General features: G+C 32.4%; 2 protein-coding genes across 5 annotated transcripts in view; both read right to left on the reverse strand.

The window, feature by feature from the left end:
* Positions 1-14,832, reverse strand: part of LOC123702005 (oxysterol-binding protein-related protein 3-like) — a 62,692-nt gene extending 47,860 nt beyond the window's left edge. For 2 of the 4 annotated variants that reach the window (XM_045649642.1, XM_045649639.1), the window contains exons 1-2: positions 6,954-7,552; positions 2,038-2,136 (exon numbers count right to left, since the gene is read on the reverse strand). In XM_045649642.1, the coding sequence (XP_045505598.1) occupies positions 2,038-2,136; positions 6,954-6,990 (136 nt within the window). In that variant the 5' untranslated portion in view covers positions 6,991-7,552. Of the gene's footprint in view, positions 1-2,037; positions 2,137-6,953; positions 7,553-9,559; positions 9,675-14,594 lie in introns of those variants that run through there. The other 2 variants (XM_045649640.1, XM_045649641.1) reach the window with 2 other exon arrangements.
* A 498-nt stretch (positions 14,833-15,330) lies between these two features.
* LOC123702014 (pancreatic lipase-related protein 2-like) lies at positions 15,331-20,415 on the reverse strand. Its single transcript, XM_045649659.1, has 4 exons — positions 20,074-20,415; positions 18,772-18,916; positions 18,305-18,445; positions 15,331-16,020 (listed from the first exon to the last, which is right to left on the reverse strand). The coding sequence occupies exons 1-4, from the start codon at positions 20,177-20,179 to the stop codon at positions 15,339-15,341; spliced, it is 1,074 nt and encodes a 357-aa protein (XP_045505615.1). The 5' UTR covers positions 20,180-20,415; the 3' UTR covers positions 15,331-15,338.
* Positions 20,416-21,033: the final 618 nt, after the last annotated feature.

Consider the following 21,033-nt stretch of genomic DNA (forward strand, 5'->3'; position numbering starts at 1 on the left):
TTAATCTTGTTTCACATATAAAAATTATAAAATATATATAATTTGTTTAGTATCTAATCAATTACATATTAATTTATTAAAATTATAACTCAATATTTGTTTATTTTATGTACCTATTTTTTGTATTTTTATTTATTCTCTTTTTTATTTGTAATTTATTTGATATATTTACTTTATTTAATATTTTGACACACATATACACACACCCACACACACCTACACACACACACACACACACACATTACTCATAAATTTAATTTTTTTTTTTTTTTATATTTATTTAATAATCATATTTGTATAATATGCTTGCACATACCATTTATATATCTAACTAGCTCACTTTTCAAGTTTTTTGTTTTATAAAAGTTCAAATGACTTAGGGAGAAGCTGGTGCCTGTATATACAGGCTAGTTCTTCGAACTAAGCCTAAAACGGGTGCCACTTATACTTTTTAATTGTGAACAAAACTATATTGAATATGTCCATGTTTATGTCTATGAAAGAATAAGAAATAAACGATATCTCTCTCTTATAATACTTGTGTTAACACGCAAACTAAATACACACCTTTTGAACTTGTTTTCGGTAGACAATGTCGTTTACCAAATAATTTAGATAAAAATGTAGATCCTCTTTATAATGCTGATGATTATTGTTTAGATTTAAGATATAAATTGCAAATTGCATTACGAGATGCAAGAAAGAATTTAATAGAATGTAAGGAAAAAAGAAAAGATTATTATGATTTAAAATGTAATCCTGTATCTTATAATGAAAATGATTTAATTTTAGTTAAAAAAGAAAACTCTCGTAAACTTGACTGTGTTTATGATGGACCTTATAAAGTTGTAGAAGATATGGGAGTAAATGTTAAGATTGAAAAGAAAGGAAAATTAGATATAGTACATAAGGATAGAACAAAAAAGTATGTTACTTAGAATAAGATAAATATAGTACATAAGGATAGAACAAAGTGGTTCTTACGTAGAAAAAACATTTTTTTTTCTCTTTTTTTTTTCTTTCACCCCCGAAGGTGAAGTACCTATATGAATTATAATATGAAGTATATGTAGCTTAATGTTTTATTATGTTATATTGTGTGCACCTATTTGTAAGTCAGTCTTGAATACACCTTATAACCGAACGGTTGTTTCATTTGAACTCCAAGCCTCTATACATACTTCACAGGTATACGTGGTTTGCATAATCACACGTGCACACTTGGTCGTGATTTGGTCAAATTTTTGGATTTGGGGTTAAAAATAACGTGAATTGTTGCAGTTGCTTACTTGGAGACATTGTAAGAGTATTGTGACAAAAGAACAAATGTCATCATCATCATCAAGCATGGTATGGAATGGTAAATTCTAATCTAATTTTTATGGTATGATATTAAAAGGGGGTGAAATATAATTGTTATGGCAAGACAGATATTATGTTAAAAGATGATGAATAATGTTATCTATCTACAATAGTTTTATTTGAGTTTTACTGGGAATTGATACACATAACACACCTGCCTATATTTTTCTATATAAGATCTGTGATAAGATGTTCATCTGTTGTTTACAAACAATCCGTAGGTTATATATTTCCGCATTAAAACAATTTTTATTAGTGATCGAATAACACTATCTCTCTATGATTATAAAAGTGAAAGTCTATGACGATAGATGATTGAACGTATGTAATAATATGTAATATCTCTTCCCGTGAAAACAGGTGATCTTTCATATCTGTATACATTGAGATTATAGCCTATATTATAGCATACATGTTACATCTTACTAGGGAACAACACGAGAGAAGTAGTGTGCTCTAGCTACTACACAATAAAAAAACAACGCTACCCACTCACTCTTTCTATTAAAAAGAACCTCATCAAAACCTGTTGCGTATTTTCTAACATCTAAGCATATACAGACAGACAGCGGAAAGCGACTTTGTTTTATACTTTGTAGTGATAATAGTATATGTAATTTACGCTATTATAATACAAGTGAAGCCACATGCTCTATCTAGTACACATAAACTCACGTTTGCTCTCGAGTCGAGTCGGCTCGGTGGCGACATGCTTCAGGCCCGTTTGATTTGACATCTCCTTGCCACTAATGTTCCTTGCTAACCATCTTAATTCTGAAACAATACATGGTAATCATCAATTTATTTATTCTGTAAATATGTTTTATATACTAATATACTTTATTTTATTTAAGAGCACTAAGGAGTGTTATACGAGCATGTCGTTTGAACAAAAGATAAAGAAAGATTACTATTTTCTTATGTTTCTGTATTTACATTTAGTTGTTACATACTTCAATGGATTAACAATGCAATTTACTCATGTATTATTAAAATTGTTGGTTTTTTTTATCACATGCGTATTTTTTTTCAAGAAAAGATGTTTATTGACAAAATGCAATGCGTACCTCGACCTATGAAACTTCACATATTAAACTTATTAACTCTGAATAAAATATAAGGCAGGGCATACTCGGCCTATTCGTTACTATAATAGGTATGTAATTTTGAAGTTACAACCGCGCGGAATTAGACCAGTGAATACAAATTACAAATATGGAATTTCTCAAAGGCAATTAATTCGTATTGTATTTGTATTAAGGTTTAAATTGGATTACTCTTAATCTTCCTGAACTATTATCACGGACGTGTTTTTCTTAAAGGGCTATACATATCTACGAGCACACTATTTTCTATTATTTTGCTTTTAACCGTATTTAATCTAATCTTAGTCTTTCTATGAAGCATGGTTTACGTAAATGGATAACGATTATTTTTATAGTAGGTAACCACTTCTGTAATCTAATCATTGATATATTGAAAAAGAAGTAACATACTGTAATTTACCGAAAAATTACAAAACATATATATAAATCTCTTCTTGAATCACTCTAGCTCATTTAAAAAAAAAATTATCAAAATCCGTTGCGTAAAGCATACCTACTTAGACAAACAGCGTAAAGCGACTTTTATATTACGCAGTGAAATCCAAAATATAAGTCTTCCTTATTTACGTCCGTCCCGTACCTTTCACTAGATTAAGGGTGCTTTAAGCTTTTCCACCAATAATGTGCCAATAATGTGCCAAGGATATGTAGCCAGGAATGTGTTTTAAAATAACCAATCATATCGCTTCATTTAGTTTGAAGCGTTTAGCGTTTGAAGCGATACTATTGGTTAATTACAAACACATTCCTCGCTACTCATCAAGGCACTCTTCAAATAGCAAACCACGAACAAATTCGCGAGTCTCAGCTTGTACATATTGCAATACGTAATATTTACCTATCACACGGAAACAATCCACTGTACTATCTAATCATCATCTAAACACTAACATTATGTGTGTGTGTGTGTGCAATTGAACAAGATACTTACACTAAAAGTATTTGTGTGTGTGTGTATCTGTGTCAGTGATTACTTGTAATTATTACTCATTTATTGCTTTTGTAACGTCTGAACGGGCCATTATGAAAGATACGTAAATAAATAAGGCCTTGAGACACTAAAAACGTTATGGTTGGGAAATGTTTCCGATATGGTGCGTTTAACTAAAAAGTTAAAAACTGTCTTAATAGATAATGAATAAGGATTTAAATAAACTTAATTGCTTCATGTACTTTAATACTTATTTGCTTGAAAAACGTAATATTTATAAAGAGGCATGGTGCATTCGGAAGTCGTGGATTCGCTCTATAGGTACTGATGATCTAAGATTTGCCTAAAATTATTGCTTATTCTTTGACAATAAACAATTGCACACAGACATAAAAACATGTAAGGTTAATTATCAATTACACGCATATTCAATAAATGTTTATACATAATTGCCGATATAATCTAGCAAGTAATATTTAATTCAATTATCGCGACATAATAGCAAAGATTTATAATTAATTAATTTCATCAGCGATCATCCAGGCAGGAGAATTTGAAAGCTAGTTTAAATATTGATTTATTTATTTCACTTTTATCATATTGAACAAACATAACTGCATTAAAGCTTGGTATAGTTACATAATAATATCGTTAAAAGTTCTAAAAAAACACGCTTAAACTTATGAAATTACTAGGTTTCCGCCCGCGGCTTCGCCCGCGTTTTCAAAGAAAAACCCGCATAGTTCCCGTTCCCGTGAGATAAAACCTATCCTATGTGTTAATCCAAGTTACCCTCCATATGTGTGCTAAATTTCATTGTAATCGGTTCAGTAGAATTTGCGTGAAAGAGTAACAAACACACACACATCCTCACAAACTTTCGCATTTATAATATTATAGTAGGATAGGATTGTCTGTACATAAAAATAAAGTATTGTGTGAATTAGGTTATAAGGGTTCCGCGTTCCGCACGAATAGAGTGCAACTAGCACTACATGCATCAAAAATTCATATTCTTTCCTTTACTATGTGTTGAAAGCTGAAAAGTGAAACTACGAGTACCTAGTTCTAACGAATATAATATCAAAGAAAGTCGTGTGTATGACTTATAACTGAAAGACGGACAAATGGATCGCTTGGATTAGGATAAAAGCTGTTATAATTTTGAAAAAACTTACAAAAATAACCTATCCTACCCGGACGGAGACGGGCAATCAGTTTAAAAATTTGCTTTGAACTCATTACCAAATTATAAGAGCAAGTGTAATAATTTGACATCCAATCGACCAGGGGCCTTAGACAAAGTAACAATTACAAAACGATAACGAAGTTAGAAATCGCAAAAATGTATGGGATTGACATACGCCGCGTTAGATCACGTGGTCTATCTATGTCAATCCCATACATTTTTGCGATTTCTAACTTCGTTATCGTTTTGTAATTGTTACTTTGTGTAAGGCCCCAGGATACACGCACGGATAAAGAAATAATCTTTCTATCCGGATATCCGAATCACTGTAATATCCGCATTCCGGATATTTGGGTCACCCTGAGCCAGCTGTAATGTCGACGAGACCATCCGAGATTACCAACAACTTATTTGTTCCATTTTTACGTTGGAAATAGAAAATTCGCGAAGTACTTGCATCGAAGAAAGAAAAATTATGCTTATTAAAGTATGACGGTAATTACAGTTGTAACTAGCATTCTTTTTTGTGTTTTTTCATGGAAAGGTACCGGTTTTACTGATTGAAGTGACAAGTTTTGATTGACAGACTATTTGACATGTAAAGATACCCGGAGACATGTCGCATAAAACTTTTTGAACATTTAATACACTTAGCGTATTTTCAAACAAGTATTACTGTACACAAAATAATTTTACAAAAAATATGTGCATATTTAGCAGTAAATAAATTTACATATAATATCGAATGTTTTGATGAAAACATAATATGAATTCATTAATTACTGATACCTACTAAAATGTTCATACAAAACTGGTTTGAGGCAATAAATTTTAACTGTTTGTTGTTTTAAAACAAACTCAGTAGACCAAAGTTTGTAAATAATTCAGTGGCTTTCATTCGTATTCGTCCTTACTATTTAGTATGTAAATACGGGTTTCCACGAAAGCCTTTTACGGTATTGTCTTTTAGGATCATGAATGTGTCCCAAATTGTGCCCGACTTTATCACAGACTACAGGCTTGAGGCCACTCTTAATATTCATTTAGGTATAAACTATTGAATATTAAGATTTAAGAGAATAAACCTTTAAACTTGTATATTTATTAAATAATACATATATATATATTATATAAAAAAAACCTAAAAAACAGGCTTAAACTCATGAATTTATTATATTGTCACTGATCATTGATATGGGTACAAAGTTTGAATTAAATCTGCCCGTTTAAAGTGGGTCAAAATCGAGTAAAGGAATCGGTTAAATTACAAAGAGGTGAAGTAATAAAAACATGATAATAATTCGATTTTCTTTCGTGCTGTTCTTATTTGACAGCTGTAGAAATAATTATCAACACTGAGAGGTAGCGCGCAAGAGCAACTTTTGTCTCCGAAACTATTTTGTCTCTCCCATCAACTCTATGGGGAGTTGCGTCGCTACGTGCGCGCACTATGTTACTAGCGTGAATGTACGTACGTAGCGTGGAAAGAGACAAAAGTTGCTCTTGCGCGCTATCTCTGAATCATACGATAAGCAAGGCGATTTGATTACAAAGTGCTCATTAATCTAATCTATGTTTATTTAATAAACATATTCATTGAACCGCGTGTAATAAAAGCGTCGTAGAAAAAATATAATTAGTCAATAATAGAAGGAAACAGCTGATTCGTACTGAGCCAAAAGTGTGTCGACGCTGACTGAAGTTATTTTTGATAATAGATTGCAGTTTTATTTATATAAAAATAGTTGCGTGTATCTAGTGATTTTTTCTGTATGATCTGTACTATTTTTGCTGAAAATAGCTAAATTTGTGGATTCATGAAAATGTGGTAAAAAGTTTGTTGAAAATTTTGAACAGTGTAATTTAAAAATACCTATATATAGCTTTTGGTATATGGCAATGGTATATTGTTTATGTTTTAGAATTTGTTACAATTCTGAACTACTCAAAAGTGCTTGAATTTGTAATTTATGTTTGAATGACCTTGCAGAATGTTTTATTTATATTTTCATTTCATAAAATTAGTTTTGTGCTTTTTACACGCTTTATATTAGCTTCACCTGTATGTTTGTAACCGACTTCTTTGGGCGCGATTTTGACTCGTTCAAACTTTGTAGATTTATTGAGGACCGATGACAATACACTAATTTGATAAAATTTTCTATTTTTTAGTTCGGTTTTCTATAAAAAGCGTGTTTTTTAGTTTTTTTAAACTATTATTATTATAAACATTTGTATTTAATTGCGCGTAATGTTTTTCTCTATTTTAAAGTTGGTATAGACTTCAAATACCCTATTTCATTGATATCTTGTATAATATAGAAATACTATTCTAGAAATAAAATTTAGGTTAACATATCCATACCGAGCGCTAGAACCGTCAGCGGATTTTTAATCTTCATCGTTGCTGCAGCTTCCCTTCAGGCGCTTCTAAAACATTCCCTTTGAAACATGCTCCATTTCAGTACAAAACAGTCTCAATTCTCACATCATACTATATGTATATATTTTATATGAACACAATAAATAATATCGCTTTGTCTTTTCGCCACAGATTCTCAATGACACGATAAGTATTGTATCTTGTTTTATCTTATAACTGACACGTTTGTAAAACTTGTTTTAAACTAAATATTTTATAAAAATATCTCTGGTTAATCTTGTTAAAATCTTATTGTAAAAACTCGCCGACCAATAAATCAATTTTCGCTCGTCTTTTTTCTCATCAAATACAAATATGACCAATCCTTTTTCCTCACAGATAATATATACTATATATAATTTATAATTAGTTTCACTTGATAATAGCAAAGAATTTGTATCACGAACTATAACAAAACTTTGCAAAAGAACACCACTTTTTCTAAACACGATAGCAGTCCCTAATTTCACTTTCCATACTGTCGTTACACACTCCTAGTATTAAACAACAATAAACAACAAACAACAGTCCGCTCACATTAATCACAACACACTGGTTGCATCAACGTGTTCTAATCAATTTCATATCGAGATTTGATAAATTTCCACGTGATCCTTATCAAACGTGCTTCAAGGGAAAATTGAAAATTTTGTCCATTATACATAAGTTAGTATTAAATACATAAGTGATAGTGTCGTTAAAGTGTTTTAAGTGTGTTAGTGGTACTGTTTGGATTAGTATATATCGTAAATATATATTATTTATATTCCTAGCAATTATTTAATTTTCTATTATTAATGATTTCTATTACCAATATACGCAGTACATAAGTCCTTGATGAGTAAGATACAGATGCACTTTGCATGTTTCCAAATAATTAATAAACATTACGTTATTACATTTAAAAAAAAAAAATCTATCTTTTGTAGTTTTCTGAACGTAAGCTCAATTCATTATTCAGACGTAGAGTTGCTGTATATCTAACAAGGTGTGTGCCAACTGCCAACACTTTTTACAGCCGAAGGAAAAAACAAGATGCAGAATTACATTTCAAAGGTCCCCGTGTGTAAAGGTTTAATTAAAACCCACTCTCGTTTAAAAGGTACAAATCCGAATGTAAAAGCGCCATTTAAACATCAAAACGCTTAGTTCTACGGCGTTGAGTGTAAAGACTAAAGACCCTTTTACGCTAAAAGTTTTGCCTACTCAATATCGGTATAAGACCCTTACCAACTAAATGACCCGTAAGAATCTTGGCAACCATTTAAATACACCGTGATCGTTTCGTCTCGTCTATAAGATTCGATTCCGGATGGAAATATCGTAAAACAAAAATATACTGGATGTATAAAATACCTAAAGTCTGCTGAAACCCAAAGTGTAAGGCAAAGTCCCAATTAATTGCGTAATCTGTAGTTTCCTACTTTTCATACTTCAACCTCTTTTTACAGCAAGTACAATTTCGTTCATCTAATGTGAAAACTACATACCTATCTACTGTTACATGTTATAAACCTGAAACGTTTGCTTCAATATATTAAAACCTACCTACTGGTGTATATTGAAATATTATTTTTATGTTAGATGTTCGAAGAGTGGTAAATGGTAAAACTATGTTATGACGATTCAAAAGTTCTTCTAGAAGAAGTCTAATTGAATAAATGTTTCAGTTTGAGTCGGATAAATAGCTCATTTACAAAGCAGATGAAGCTACGTCGGCCAGCTCAACAATAAGGCTTTGGGTAAGGAATAATACCATTTTGCCTGATCCAGGCAAGATCCTTGGATCTTCGGATTCTAACAAAAATACAACGAGATAATTCATTTGTTACACACATAGAACAGAATCTACTGATCGAAGTGGTAGAGCGGAAAATATTACTTTATTGAGTGGACAATTGTTTATAGTTGTCACGCAAGCGCATTTAACATCATTGCATTTGGAGTTAATATTATGGCCATGTTTTGCAATGGCCGTTTATTGGTCACTGCTTTATGAGTTAAATAGAAAAGGTAACTAAGATTTAGTTTCTATCTTAATACCTATTTTGTTTTTAAATAACTTCAGTTATTTAGGCGCGACTGGGAAACACACATTCAAACTGTCCGGCAAAAATACTGACCTTAATCAATCAGACAGATTTTAATCAATTTTAAATCTAATAGTAATTAGTCTTAGCCAACGAAGATTTATGATCGAAAATGTCACCGATTTTGCCCCACCTATAATTATCTAGTACCCTTATAACCTAATTACCTACGTTGGGGGATGTACCCTGTACCTATTAGCTGGTCATTAAATTTTAAAGTAGGTTAATACCTACTTTCAAATTGATATAATTATCATTGAAGAATCATGACAGATTATTTTTTAATTAGAAAAACTAAGATTTTTCATTATTTCACGTCAATTAACCAAACCATCTGGATGCATTAATGCTATATTATACATATATGTAATGAATACAATGATTTTCTTTCGTATGACATAAACAAAACAGTCAGTTTTTAATAACATCGCAGGCCGTTAGAAATTCATAAAAATGCACCCAAAATCACGTGGCCATATCACTTACGTCACATCCCTTAATAGACACACTCACACACACATCGAAATAGGGTCATTAACACGATCGCATAATAAAATTTATACACTTTCTCAATATTATCGTCCAATAATCAACAGAATCACTTTGAAGTCGGCAATAGACTGTTTATTTATTTTGAGTATCGTGTGATTCACTAGGTACATTATGACCTAACGACCATGATGTCATACGCATAGACTAGAGGTCGTTACTTGTATACGTTGGGAACATATTTCGTTAACTAACACTTCCTGCATGGGAAGGTTGTTCGGTTTAGTTGAAAAAGTTTGGGATACACCTGACTTAAGTTGAAGGTCGATTGGATCGAAATATTGGGCATTTCGAAAACTGTAGAATGGGGCACTTATAAAACTGTAGGTACCCACTCCACATATTTATTCGTCTCAACGTGGTAAGTTAAACTTAATGAAATAGGTCGTTTATACGCAGCATGCGTTCATATCGTAGTAATAGCCTTTCCGATTAGACTTAATTTCGGACGATGAAGAGTTCCCAAGTACATATGAAACGTATTTGGCTGAGAATAGTAGATCAGAGTTTAAATTCAACATGTAAAAGTATTTATTTATTTAATTTATTTATAACACTTTATTGGACAAACTAAATCATAAAAAAAATAACATTATTACAAAAAGAAAGGCATCGTTCGTACAAGAGGCGGCCTTATGGCTAAGCAACAATCTCTACCAGGCAGCGTGATGGGAAAGAAAATGTATGATGTAACATTTTTCAATTAAAAATATGTGGTGATTTTCAAAACTATTATTTGGACGTAAGTCTGTTTATATGTTTTCAGAGCTTAAATTATAATTCTATGGATTTCGTGGTTGGTAACACAAAACTATTAAGCATGTGTGGTAGGTATATTACTACATAAAATGTTGTTCATATAATATTTTGCATAATATCTAAACGTTTTCTGCAGAACTGGACAATTTACTTAATGTACTTTACGTGACTTAAAAATTCAGCGAAGTTCAATAACTATTTCCCACAAATAGATTTGTTACTGCTCTAGGAAGTGATTCTCTAAGGAAAACATTTCATATATTCAACATCACTTAACTCCATTACTTTGTAACTTGGAATCAGTGCTGTAAAAGTAATTGGAAAACCTCAACATGCAATTGTTACATACTTAAGAGGTCATATATTGTTCTATTTTCCTTATCATGTAGGTTACTCTGACCTTGTTGCTTGAAAACAATTAATTGCAATACCTGCCATATATGATACAATCGCAATCAGCTATTTTTATGCTGATTTTCTATTTTTCTCTGTAGAGATATGATAGGCTTAATTATAATATTTATAATTAACTATTCAATACACTAGAAACATGGCTTTGTTATTGATAATTTTCTTGGAAATAGTGATCACATTGTTTTATTAATAAAATTTGTACACCTTTTTAACAAGCATATGTTTTATTATTGGAGAAATAGCAGTCACCCCGGGTTCGCCCGTGGTATAGCGCCCGGCAAACTTCTTGGCCAAACAGTAGCGTGGTGGGGGACAGAAGTTTTCCGGGCGCTATACATGTTTATGTTTACTTCAACGAATATAATAAAAAAAGATTTAACAATATTGGTTCAGCCGTTCTAGAGTTATGCGTTTTGCACACCACCACATTACCATACCAACACATTTTGCGATTCATTTTTATATTATAGAAGATTAGAAATATTTTAAAGTAACCTTGGCAATGACAATGACCCGAATAAGAATTTAAAACTTGAACCTTTTTGGAAAAAACATAACAAATGGTTATATTATGCACACTTTTTGTGTTGTTCATAATATGTTTTTCAATCAAGCCACTGCTGAATACATTTGGTATGATATGGAAACAGTTTTTAGAACGAAACATGTATAAAGCAAGTTATTCTATACATGGAAGAACAATATCTAACTATAATATTCTTAAAAAAATTTTTACTAGCTGTTCCCTCTCGCTCCTGTTGGTCTTAGCCTGATGATGTAGCATTCCTCGATAAATGGGCTATCTAACATCAAAATAATTTTTCAAATCGGATCAGCAGTTCATGAGATTAGTGTGTTCAAACAAACTCTTCAGTTTTATAATATTATTAAGATTTAAATATTTATAAATAAAATATAATATTGTTATACACATTGGACATAAAGTACGAAAGGTGACCTTATCGCTTATCAGCAATTTCTTCCAGGCTTACTACATGTACAGTTAAACAAGGGTGATAATCCAAACTCAAATTTACATTGTGTGCAGGATACATTATCTGTATTTTTATTGGTTCATTGGACCCATTAAGTGACTAAGTGGGTTAATACTTGTGATAATCTGTTAATAATAATTAAACACATTGAAGTGACAATACAAGGCTATATGTTACTGTATACATTTTTTTTTTCTATTTCTTAAACAAAACAAAAAATGAAACTTGATATCCTAATTTCTTTAAGCCTAAAATGTTGTGGATGGATATATGATACTAGCTGCGCCCTGCGGTTTCACACGCGAGGCTCCACTTCTTTTGGTCTTAGCGCTGGGGCAGCTAGTCTATACTAATATTATAAAGCTGAAGAGTTTGTTTGTTTGTTTGATCACACTAATCTCGGGAACTACTGGTACGATTTGAAAAATTCTTTCGGTGTTAGAAAGCCCATTTATCGAGGAAGGCTATATATCATCTTGTTGAGACAAACAGGAGTTGAGCACTGTGGGTAAAACCGTGGAGCACAGCTAGTTTATATAATATAAAATAAGATTTCATTCATATTTAATTTGGGTCAAAAGACAGGAAGAAGATTATTACCTAAAATTATTATTGAAGTAAATTATGATATATAATTCTTTAGTATCATTATTCATTATCATAGAATTATAAAAAAAATTTAGTAGTATAATAATTATTTTGATTGTATGAAGATAAATGATGACTCATTGCTATGAATAAACAGATAAGATCAAAATTTATTAGTTTACTTTAAGTCTTACATATTGTGATTACCATTTTATATTTTGTTTCATTAGTTCTTAGATGTGTTTGTAGAGAAATAAACAAGAACAACAAGAAAATAATTTATGAGTTTAAAATTATAGGTATTTATTTATTTAAAAAGGTGCACACTACAGCTGAAAATTTTGACTGGTTATACACAAATTTAATAACATGTTGCGGTAAAATGCCAACTATAGTTTATGATGTAAGTAAGTATACAAATCTATCCGTTTTTATTCTTATACATTTTCAGTTTTTGGTCGATTTGAAATTAATGTAAATTATTCCCAGTGACTTGTATAAAATTAATTGATTTTAATTTTCGGACAAATGTCTTACGAATATTTAATAACCCATTCAATTCGAATCTTTTGTGCATTCGAATTTCGAACAATATAGAATAATATTATCGGGGTTGGCTTTAGAAACTTGCGGCACGAATTTCGGCGTGATTTTAATTTTTTTCGATCGATAATAATGCCCCGAAACATACATTAGCGGCTTTTCGTGCGGAAACTTGTAATTACAGAGAAATCTTAATTTTAATTTTTGAGGTTATGTTCAAAATTGTTTGAGTTGCATTCACAAAACTACCTACAAGAATTGTGTTTGAAAGAGATAACAAATGTCAAAATGTACATTAAAAACCATAGTTCCTTCATAGTTCATTCAAAAGCATGTTGCTGAGGGACAACAATTCATACGGATTATAATTGGCGAGTAGTATATGATTGGGGCAACATGGGTATGTAAAAAAGTTAATCACTCAGACCCAGACAACCCATTTGCATTTGTTGCCCCTGATGGGACTCATACTCAAAGAATTGAGTCCCAGTGGCGTGTTGTATAGAGATTTTTTAAACTATAACCACCCAAACTTCGATGATATTATTAAAGAATATAATATGTGGAGACGCTGATTGGAAAAAAAATAAAATTGATCCATTCATTGCCCTTGTAAATTGTATCAAACATGTATAATTATTAAAAAAACGTTTTTTTTATTGTATGTACATTGCACACAAATTGTTAGTAACAGAACCGAATCTGTCCACCCCGACTCCACGTGGTACTTGTCTGTCATACACTAGAGTGTATTAAAAAAGTCGGAGGCGCGGAGGAGCGTGGCGCCCGCGTGTGCTGAGGAGCAGGCAGAGTCAAGCGAGCCGGAGTGGCTGAGGCTGGTCGCCAAAGGCGACCAAAAAGCCGAAGCTACGAAGGCGAGTGAAGACTCCTGCCTGCAACGAGGTACACGGGGGCAAGCGCCACGTTCTGCAGCGCCGGAGCAGTCAAGAAAGCCCATAATCTTCAGTATATTTCTAACTACCTACATTTCACTACATAGTACAAAACAAAGTCGCTTTTTCTGTCCCTATTTGCCTATGTCCCTTTGTATGCTTAAATCTTTAAAACTATGCAACGGATTATGATGCGGTTTTTTTTAATAGATAGAGTGATTCAAGAGGAAGGTTTTAGTATATAATTTATTAGGTTTTAGACAAAGCGGGCGAAGCCGCGGGCGGTAAGCTAGTATAAATATAAATTCAAAAAAAAATAGAAGGGGGGGTTTCCGCACCCCCCCACTTCACAGGGGGTCTCCCCTTATCTCCCCCCTCCCTTTCCCTCCCCTACCCCCCCTTAATTCGTGCCGCAAATTTCTAAAGAAATACCTATTATCGTTCAATATTTAAACATACGATCGAAATGCAATAAAAGTGTAAAACAAATAAATATATCAGATTTGTAAATAATCGTACGTTGTAATTAGGCAACATAAGCCTTCAAGAAACCAGTTTTGCATCATTCAGTCGCAATTGTAACCATTCCTAATCATAAAATATTAAAACCAATGTCGCGCCTTGAAGTGTTAGGTGTTCGATGTAACGATTTATGTTTAGTTATATTTACTATATAAACTACGACACGACACATTTTTGGCTACTGCAACAGAAAACTGACATGTTTAATAACAAAAAATGTGTAATACTTACGTAAGACGCTCTAAATAACAAATCAATCTTAAATATTATAGACGGAATTGATTTGAGGTGATGCGACGATTTTTCTAAACACAAAATTTAGTATATTTATAAATCACACTGCGAATTTTAACAAATTAACACGATACCACAATGTACGACGCGTAGTTAGGATATCATTTTATTAGTAAATTGATTTAATTTCGAAAGAAAACCGCGAGAATAAAGCACCATTTTGAAGGACTAGGAAAGATTGAAAGATTGTCAAGGTTTTCAGCATTTGACATTATTTGCGTCAATGCGACATTTAACTTTTTTAAAACCTACATGATGTGATACCAGCTTCAAAAAAACATAATATGACTCCTTGATTTGTACTGTCTATGGTTTATGTAACAGTGGCACCACAGAACAGTAAGAATGTTCTTACTGTTCTGTGAGTGGCACAGAATTTAATATAATTTGATTATAATAGTACTACGTACAGAAGGTTCACTCCAAGAAGCTTAGGTATATCCCTAACAAAGTCAAAGTTAGGCATAAATAATAGCTAGCTCGAGGTTTTCTCGTTACGGAATTTCTGGATTCGGTCCCCGCGCTCAAGGCCCGCGATAGGAGCTATGCAATAGCTTATACACAATTTTGCCTAATAAAAATTCAAAAATAACGTTTATATTATCATGTAAGGAATTCAGGAAGAAGATATTATAAGGAACTGGAACGAAAAGGGAAAATTAAAAGAAACAAATTAGCAGACTACGTATATATTTCCGTTTCATTACCCTCATTAATATTGCTGATACTTTTCCACGCAGCGAATTCCGGCTTAACTCCATCCTCGCCAAGATAAAATGGATAGCTTTTACTCGTCGCTAAATAAAAAATACCCTGCTTATTGACATCTATGTCTGGGCCCATGACATTAGTCACCAAAGGAAATTTATCATAGCACATTTCATCCCTAGCTTCTTGGATATTTTTGCACTTTACAGCTATAAATTTCGTCGGATTCTTCATAGCCATTGCCCAGAGCGCCAAAACCCTGAAATGGCTGCAAGTTGCGGTGCACGGAAAGAAGTTTATATCAGCCGGTTGGAATTCCCCACCATTAACATAGAAATCTACGTGTCCCATTCTATTCGCCATGCCATAACCATCTATATTTGTATGGATAACTTGAACGAAATCTGCGTTGGATGCGTCAAGTCTGTCTGTAGATTTTAGGGACCTAAAGCATGGTCCTGCAGGTTCTAAAGCGGTTATTCGGGATATATTTCTTCCCGTGAATAATTGGTAGTTTCGGGCTATGTAGCTGACTGTTTGACCGCCCAGACTGAAGCCTAGGAGTTCTAATTTGGAAGGATCTAGGCCATATTTCGATAGTTCCACTAGAATCTCTGCGACGTGTTTGCCTACTGGCCGCATCAGGCGCGTTGCTCTGAAAAATAAATATGATATTTGCATGAGTACATTGAGTAGGATGTGTTACAAATGTGCACGATTATTTTGTAATTTTTTTTTAATAATTGAAAATAATTAATTTCCAGGATAACAATATAGGAGACGGAGACAATAATTAAAAATGACGGAATAAAAACGTCAATATTCTCTATTTTTTGTATTTCAGAAATACAAAATATCAATTGCGACGAAATTTTATTTCTTTGAAATAATAATATAATCTAACTTCTAAGTTTAATAATGTTCTAAAATCGAAACTAAAAAGGTTGCAATATAAGAACCGAAGTGCTTGAAAATAAATGAATCCCTATGGTTTGGCATATTGCCACTTTATTGTATTTACGTTCGTATATTTCTGCTAGGTACTTATCATTTAACTTTGGAAACATTAACATCCGCATTGTCCTCGAAATTACGCTGCGGTTTTCTGGGAAATATTTCTTTTGATATAAATTTATTGTCGTTATTCATAAAGGATTGGTAATTTTAATGAAGAGCCAATTCGAACATATGTTCGTTATGAATGGGAGATCTCTTAAAACAAATATCTTGGCACGACTAATATTACAATTGAGAAGTTCGAATTGTTAAGTTTATGTTAGTTATGTATTAAGCTCTCATTCGACTTTAGGTAGGTATGTATTCGTGTGAATAAATTATGTAGATATTTCAGGCTTTCAGATGCTGTTTGTTGTTAATACATATATGAACTACTACCTACTTGTTTTAAATAAATATTTAATGTTTTAATAACACTAGAGTTAGTAATCCTACTGAGTCTACTGTATTTCTAGGGTTAACATTGGATGAGAAACTACAGTGGGGAGCCCATGTCAACACCGCTGCAGGTAAGCTCAGTTCAGCTGCATATGCAGTCCGAAAAATAAGGCATCTCACCGATGAAGATACGGCTAGATTGGTTTATTTCAGCTACTTTCATAGCATTATGTCCTATGGAATTCTACTGTGGGGCAAGGCTGCAGATATAGAAACTATATTTATCTTACAGAAAAGAGCCATTCGCTCTATATATAATTTACGTGCTCGGGACTCACTAAGAGATCATTTTAAGAATACTGGTATCCTTACTGTACCATCACAGTATATATTTAATAATATTTTGCATGTTCACAAAAACGCCGACTTACACACAAGAGTAGGAGATAGACACGATTATGGCACAAGGAACAGGAATAGAATTGAAATGCCATTTTTCCGATTAGCTAAAGTTAAAAATTCATTTATGGGTCAAGGTATACGCTTATACAATAGAATTCCTCTCAATATTAAAGAGTTTAGTAGTTCTAAATTTAAAACTTATATAAAAAATGTACTAGTTCAGAGAGCGTACTACAGTATTCAGGAATATATGGACGATAAAGACCCATGGAGGGTTGTCGCGTAAAAACCACAGGACAGTTCTTTGGCATATTATGATATATTATGTATAAGTTAGATATAAGTTACATATTATGTAATATTGACATGATTTTAAAAGAGCAACTATGGAGTTTCTTGCCGATTCTTCTCCATAGATACTGCTTTCCGAATCGGTGGTAAATGTTAAAAATACTTATGTAATGACGATTCGAAAGTGCTACTAAATAGTAGTCTAATTGAATAAATAAATGTTTGAGTTTGTTTGAGTTTGAATGACGTCAGAGATTAATTAAAAAAATAGAGTCGGTAGTTTAATGAGTTCAACTTTCAAGACTAGACGATAGTGTCAAAATTAAATTGATTTTAAATTTATCAGCACATTATCCACGTCACCACTGTCCTAATCCGTGAAAGAAAATATTTTGTGAACTTGTTCATGAACTACTAAGTTCGAACAACGTTTGACGCACTTGATCTAAGTGGCGCATTATGATTTATGCCCTAAGTTCTGACTGTCCTGTTGAACAAAATACAAATAATTATAAGCTAATTATAATACAAGTGATAACTGCGTTAAAAACAACCGACTTCAAACTTGCACTTTCAACATTTACAAATACAGACAAAAATGCTCATAAAATAAAAACTAATGGGCCTATTCGAATAAAATTTTTATGGGACCAATTCGACCCATCCCGCATCGAACAAAAAAGAATCACGTAAATCGGTTCAGAAACCTCGGAGTAATCGGTGTACATACATAAAAAAAGTACCGGCCGAATTGATAACCTCCTCCTTTTTTTTGAAGTCGGTTAAAAACGATTATACTTACAGATAATAATGTACTGTGATGATTATAAAACGATTACTTGAATACTTACAGATAATAATGTACAGTAGCGAATCTTTGGTTATCAATAAGGATGACATTATACCCCCTTGCAATGTATTCATTGGTCAACAGAGAAGATATTGGGAAATTCGTACTGTCCAAATACCCGATCGCTACCACTATAGTTTTTCTGAAATATGTATGAATTAAACGTAAATAAGCGATATCAATAAATACATAAATACAGCTATTTGTACCTATTTAGTAGGTACCCTAAATTAAGTACATAGGTTTGATAATTTCATTTACTGTAGGTATCTAACTGTCTACAAGAATAGGAGAGGGTATTTTTTTATGTGCTTGGAAAATTGGAGAAGACGTTTGCACTGCAGTCTACAAAATGTAAGCTAAATTAGGAATCGTTATTGTGGCCATTTAACTGGCTATAGTTTTGGTTTATATATTCTTAACTAGGCTGTAAAACAACCTGTAAAACGAATTTATAGGTACTTTTACCTTTGGAAATCTACACGAGGATCCTTGGCAATGTTCTTCGCCGTCCAGTAGGTATATTTCTGCCGACTTCCTTGCCCTTGAACCACAAAATGTAAGTACCTCAACTGACTGCGAGGTATGGATGCCGGTTTTGTTGATCCGGGACCTGGAATTATGTTGTTATCAGTACCTATTAAGGATTATTTAGAATTTTTCATTATTGTGATATAGATACGGTAGGAAGTTTAGGTTCTTCGAATGCATTGGCTTTGTAACGTCATCGGCATAATAATTGTGCTTGCTTTTTGATAAGTTCTACGTTTCTTTTTGTACATTATATAACAGGTATTAATTTTTGAGTAAACTTTAGGTATCGTATTTACATTGTGTTGGAGTGAGTATTTATCGAGGAAGGCTATATGCCATCTAGCTACTATCTAGATAGAGATATGAAAAATCTTGCAATAATATTTTGATAGCAATTTCAGTTGCGTGGGCTCGGCATATTGTATAATGCCGAGAATTCTGAATCAGACATTTAGGTTCATTTTTTTTTAAACTACACAGGTATAGCAACATGACGGTTTTAAACTACTTATTACTAGGGCATTTTGGACATTTTTTTTAAACACAATGTTATAAAAAATGTTTATGTGATATTTTCCGTTTATTAATAAGTAAGGATTACCTACCTACTTTTTAGAATTTCCAAAAAAAAATATCATAGTCGATAATCGTTATTCGTTAACTTATTCGTATTAAGTGTAAAGATTTTAGGGTTTTAAAATAACTTGAAAGTAAAGTACATTGAACAACTTAAAGTCCAACAGCTATTTAGATCTTGTTGCAGCTTATGAAATAACCCGTCGGCTCCAGTCAACTATGTCGCACTTCTATTTTATCTGACTAATGTATTTAAAAGTTTTTATTTTCTTGTATGTGTATTTTCAGCTGTATCTTAATCATTTTTTTAATTATAGAATAGTAAAAAACCAAGTTACGCATTATTTAAAAGAAATGTAAGTAATTGGAATTTTGATAAAATCTCTTCTTCGTGCTCTATGCAACGCAAGCTCTATGTCAAGGATTCACAACTAGTATGAACTTTATTATAGAGAGACTTTTAATTGCATAGAAGAGCACGTCTTACCATAAACAATGAAATTTTCTTTATGAATAATAAATAATAATAATTGAGATCTAAAAAGAATTTATAAACACTCATATAGATATTTATGAATGAATAACAGAAATTTGAAATTGAGAGTTATTAGTAAATGTTGTAACTAATTTATACAATTCTAATTATTTGAACATACATACATACTGACATCAAGCCTTTCGGATATCCTATTTCCGCCCGCGGATCGTCACATTTCACACACAAATTAAGAATAAAACACAAAAACAAAACACGCACATGACACATTTTCAAAAAATCATCTTCGGAAAAAGTTAAACGACTGCCATCATTCAAGAATCAAACGTTCCTTGCCATTGGCATCTGCTATAGTATTTCCCTATTTAGCGAACAATGACAAAATAATCCGTGAACATTTTTCAAATTAACGCCGACTAACTCGTGTCCTTTGTCATGATACAATGGCGCGAAATTTAGATAAAAACGCACAATGTTTTTTTTTTAAGTGGCTACGGCTGCATACAGCCAGGTTTCGAATGTGTCTAGTGAATATACGTTCTCTATGGTCATATCAAATTGTAGTAAGCGGGTCAGAAAAGTACGTACCTACTTAAGGTTATCTTTAGGAAGAATAATTATTTTTATGAAATACGAGAATCTACCAAAAATGTAATTTGTGATGCGTTTGTAGATAATATATACCTATTATTGAAAATTTATTTTTTGATTGTCGTAAAGGAGAGCGGGAAACGTTTGTTTTTACAATATTGCTTCGCTAATTAAATGACTCTTCATGAATAAGTATACGGGTAATATTTTATGTACCTAAATAATATTTTTTATTTTTGCTACCAACTACTAAAGTTGTTTACTAGATTTTGTACGCTACTTTCGTATTTTCCCACTCTATCTTTCATGTGCTGTTTATCAACATTACAGTAGGCCTAGTGTGAGTTTGATCGAGTACGAAACGTTACCTACTATCGCGTCTGCGTCACAGCCGAATTAGTATGGGAAATCGAACAGCGCCCCTAGCGGACGTATGGGGAAGCTTCGATTCCCCATACAAATTTCGCTGTGACGCAGACGCGATAGTAACGTTTCGTACTCGATCAAACTCACACTAGGCCTACAGGTCTCGG

The sequence above is a fragment of the Colias croceus genome, chromosome 22 (genome assembly GCF_905220415.1).
Source record: "Colias croceus chromosome 22, ilColCroc2.1".
Lineage (NCBI taxonomy): Eukaryota > Metazoa > Arthropoda > Insecta > Lepidoptera > Pieridae > Colias > Colias croceus.

Coding starts and splice junctions, on each gene's coding strand:
- LOC123702014 (XM_045649659.1), bottom strand. CDS start 20,179: ATGTGTCATGTGCGTGTTTTGTTTTTGTGTTTTATTCTTAATTTGTGT. Junction 18,917..20,073: donor GAAAGGCTTGATGTCAGTAT/GTATGTATGTTC, acceptor ACATAATTCCAG/GTCCCGGATCAACAAAACCG. Junction 18,446..18,771: donor CCTCGTGTAGATTTCCAAAG/GTAAAAGTACCT, acceptor TACATATTTCAG/AAAAACTATAGTGGTAGCGA.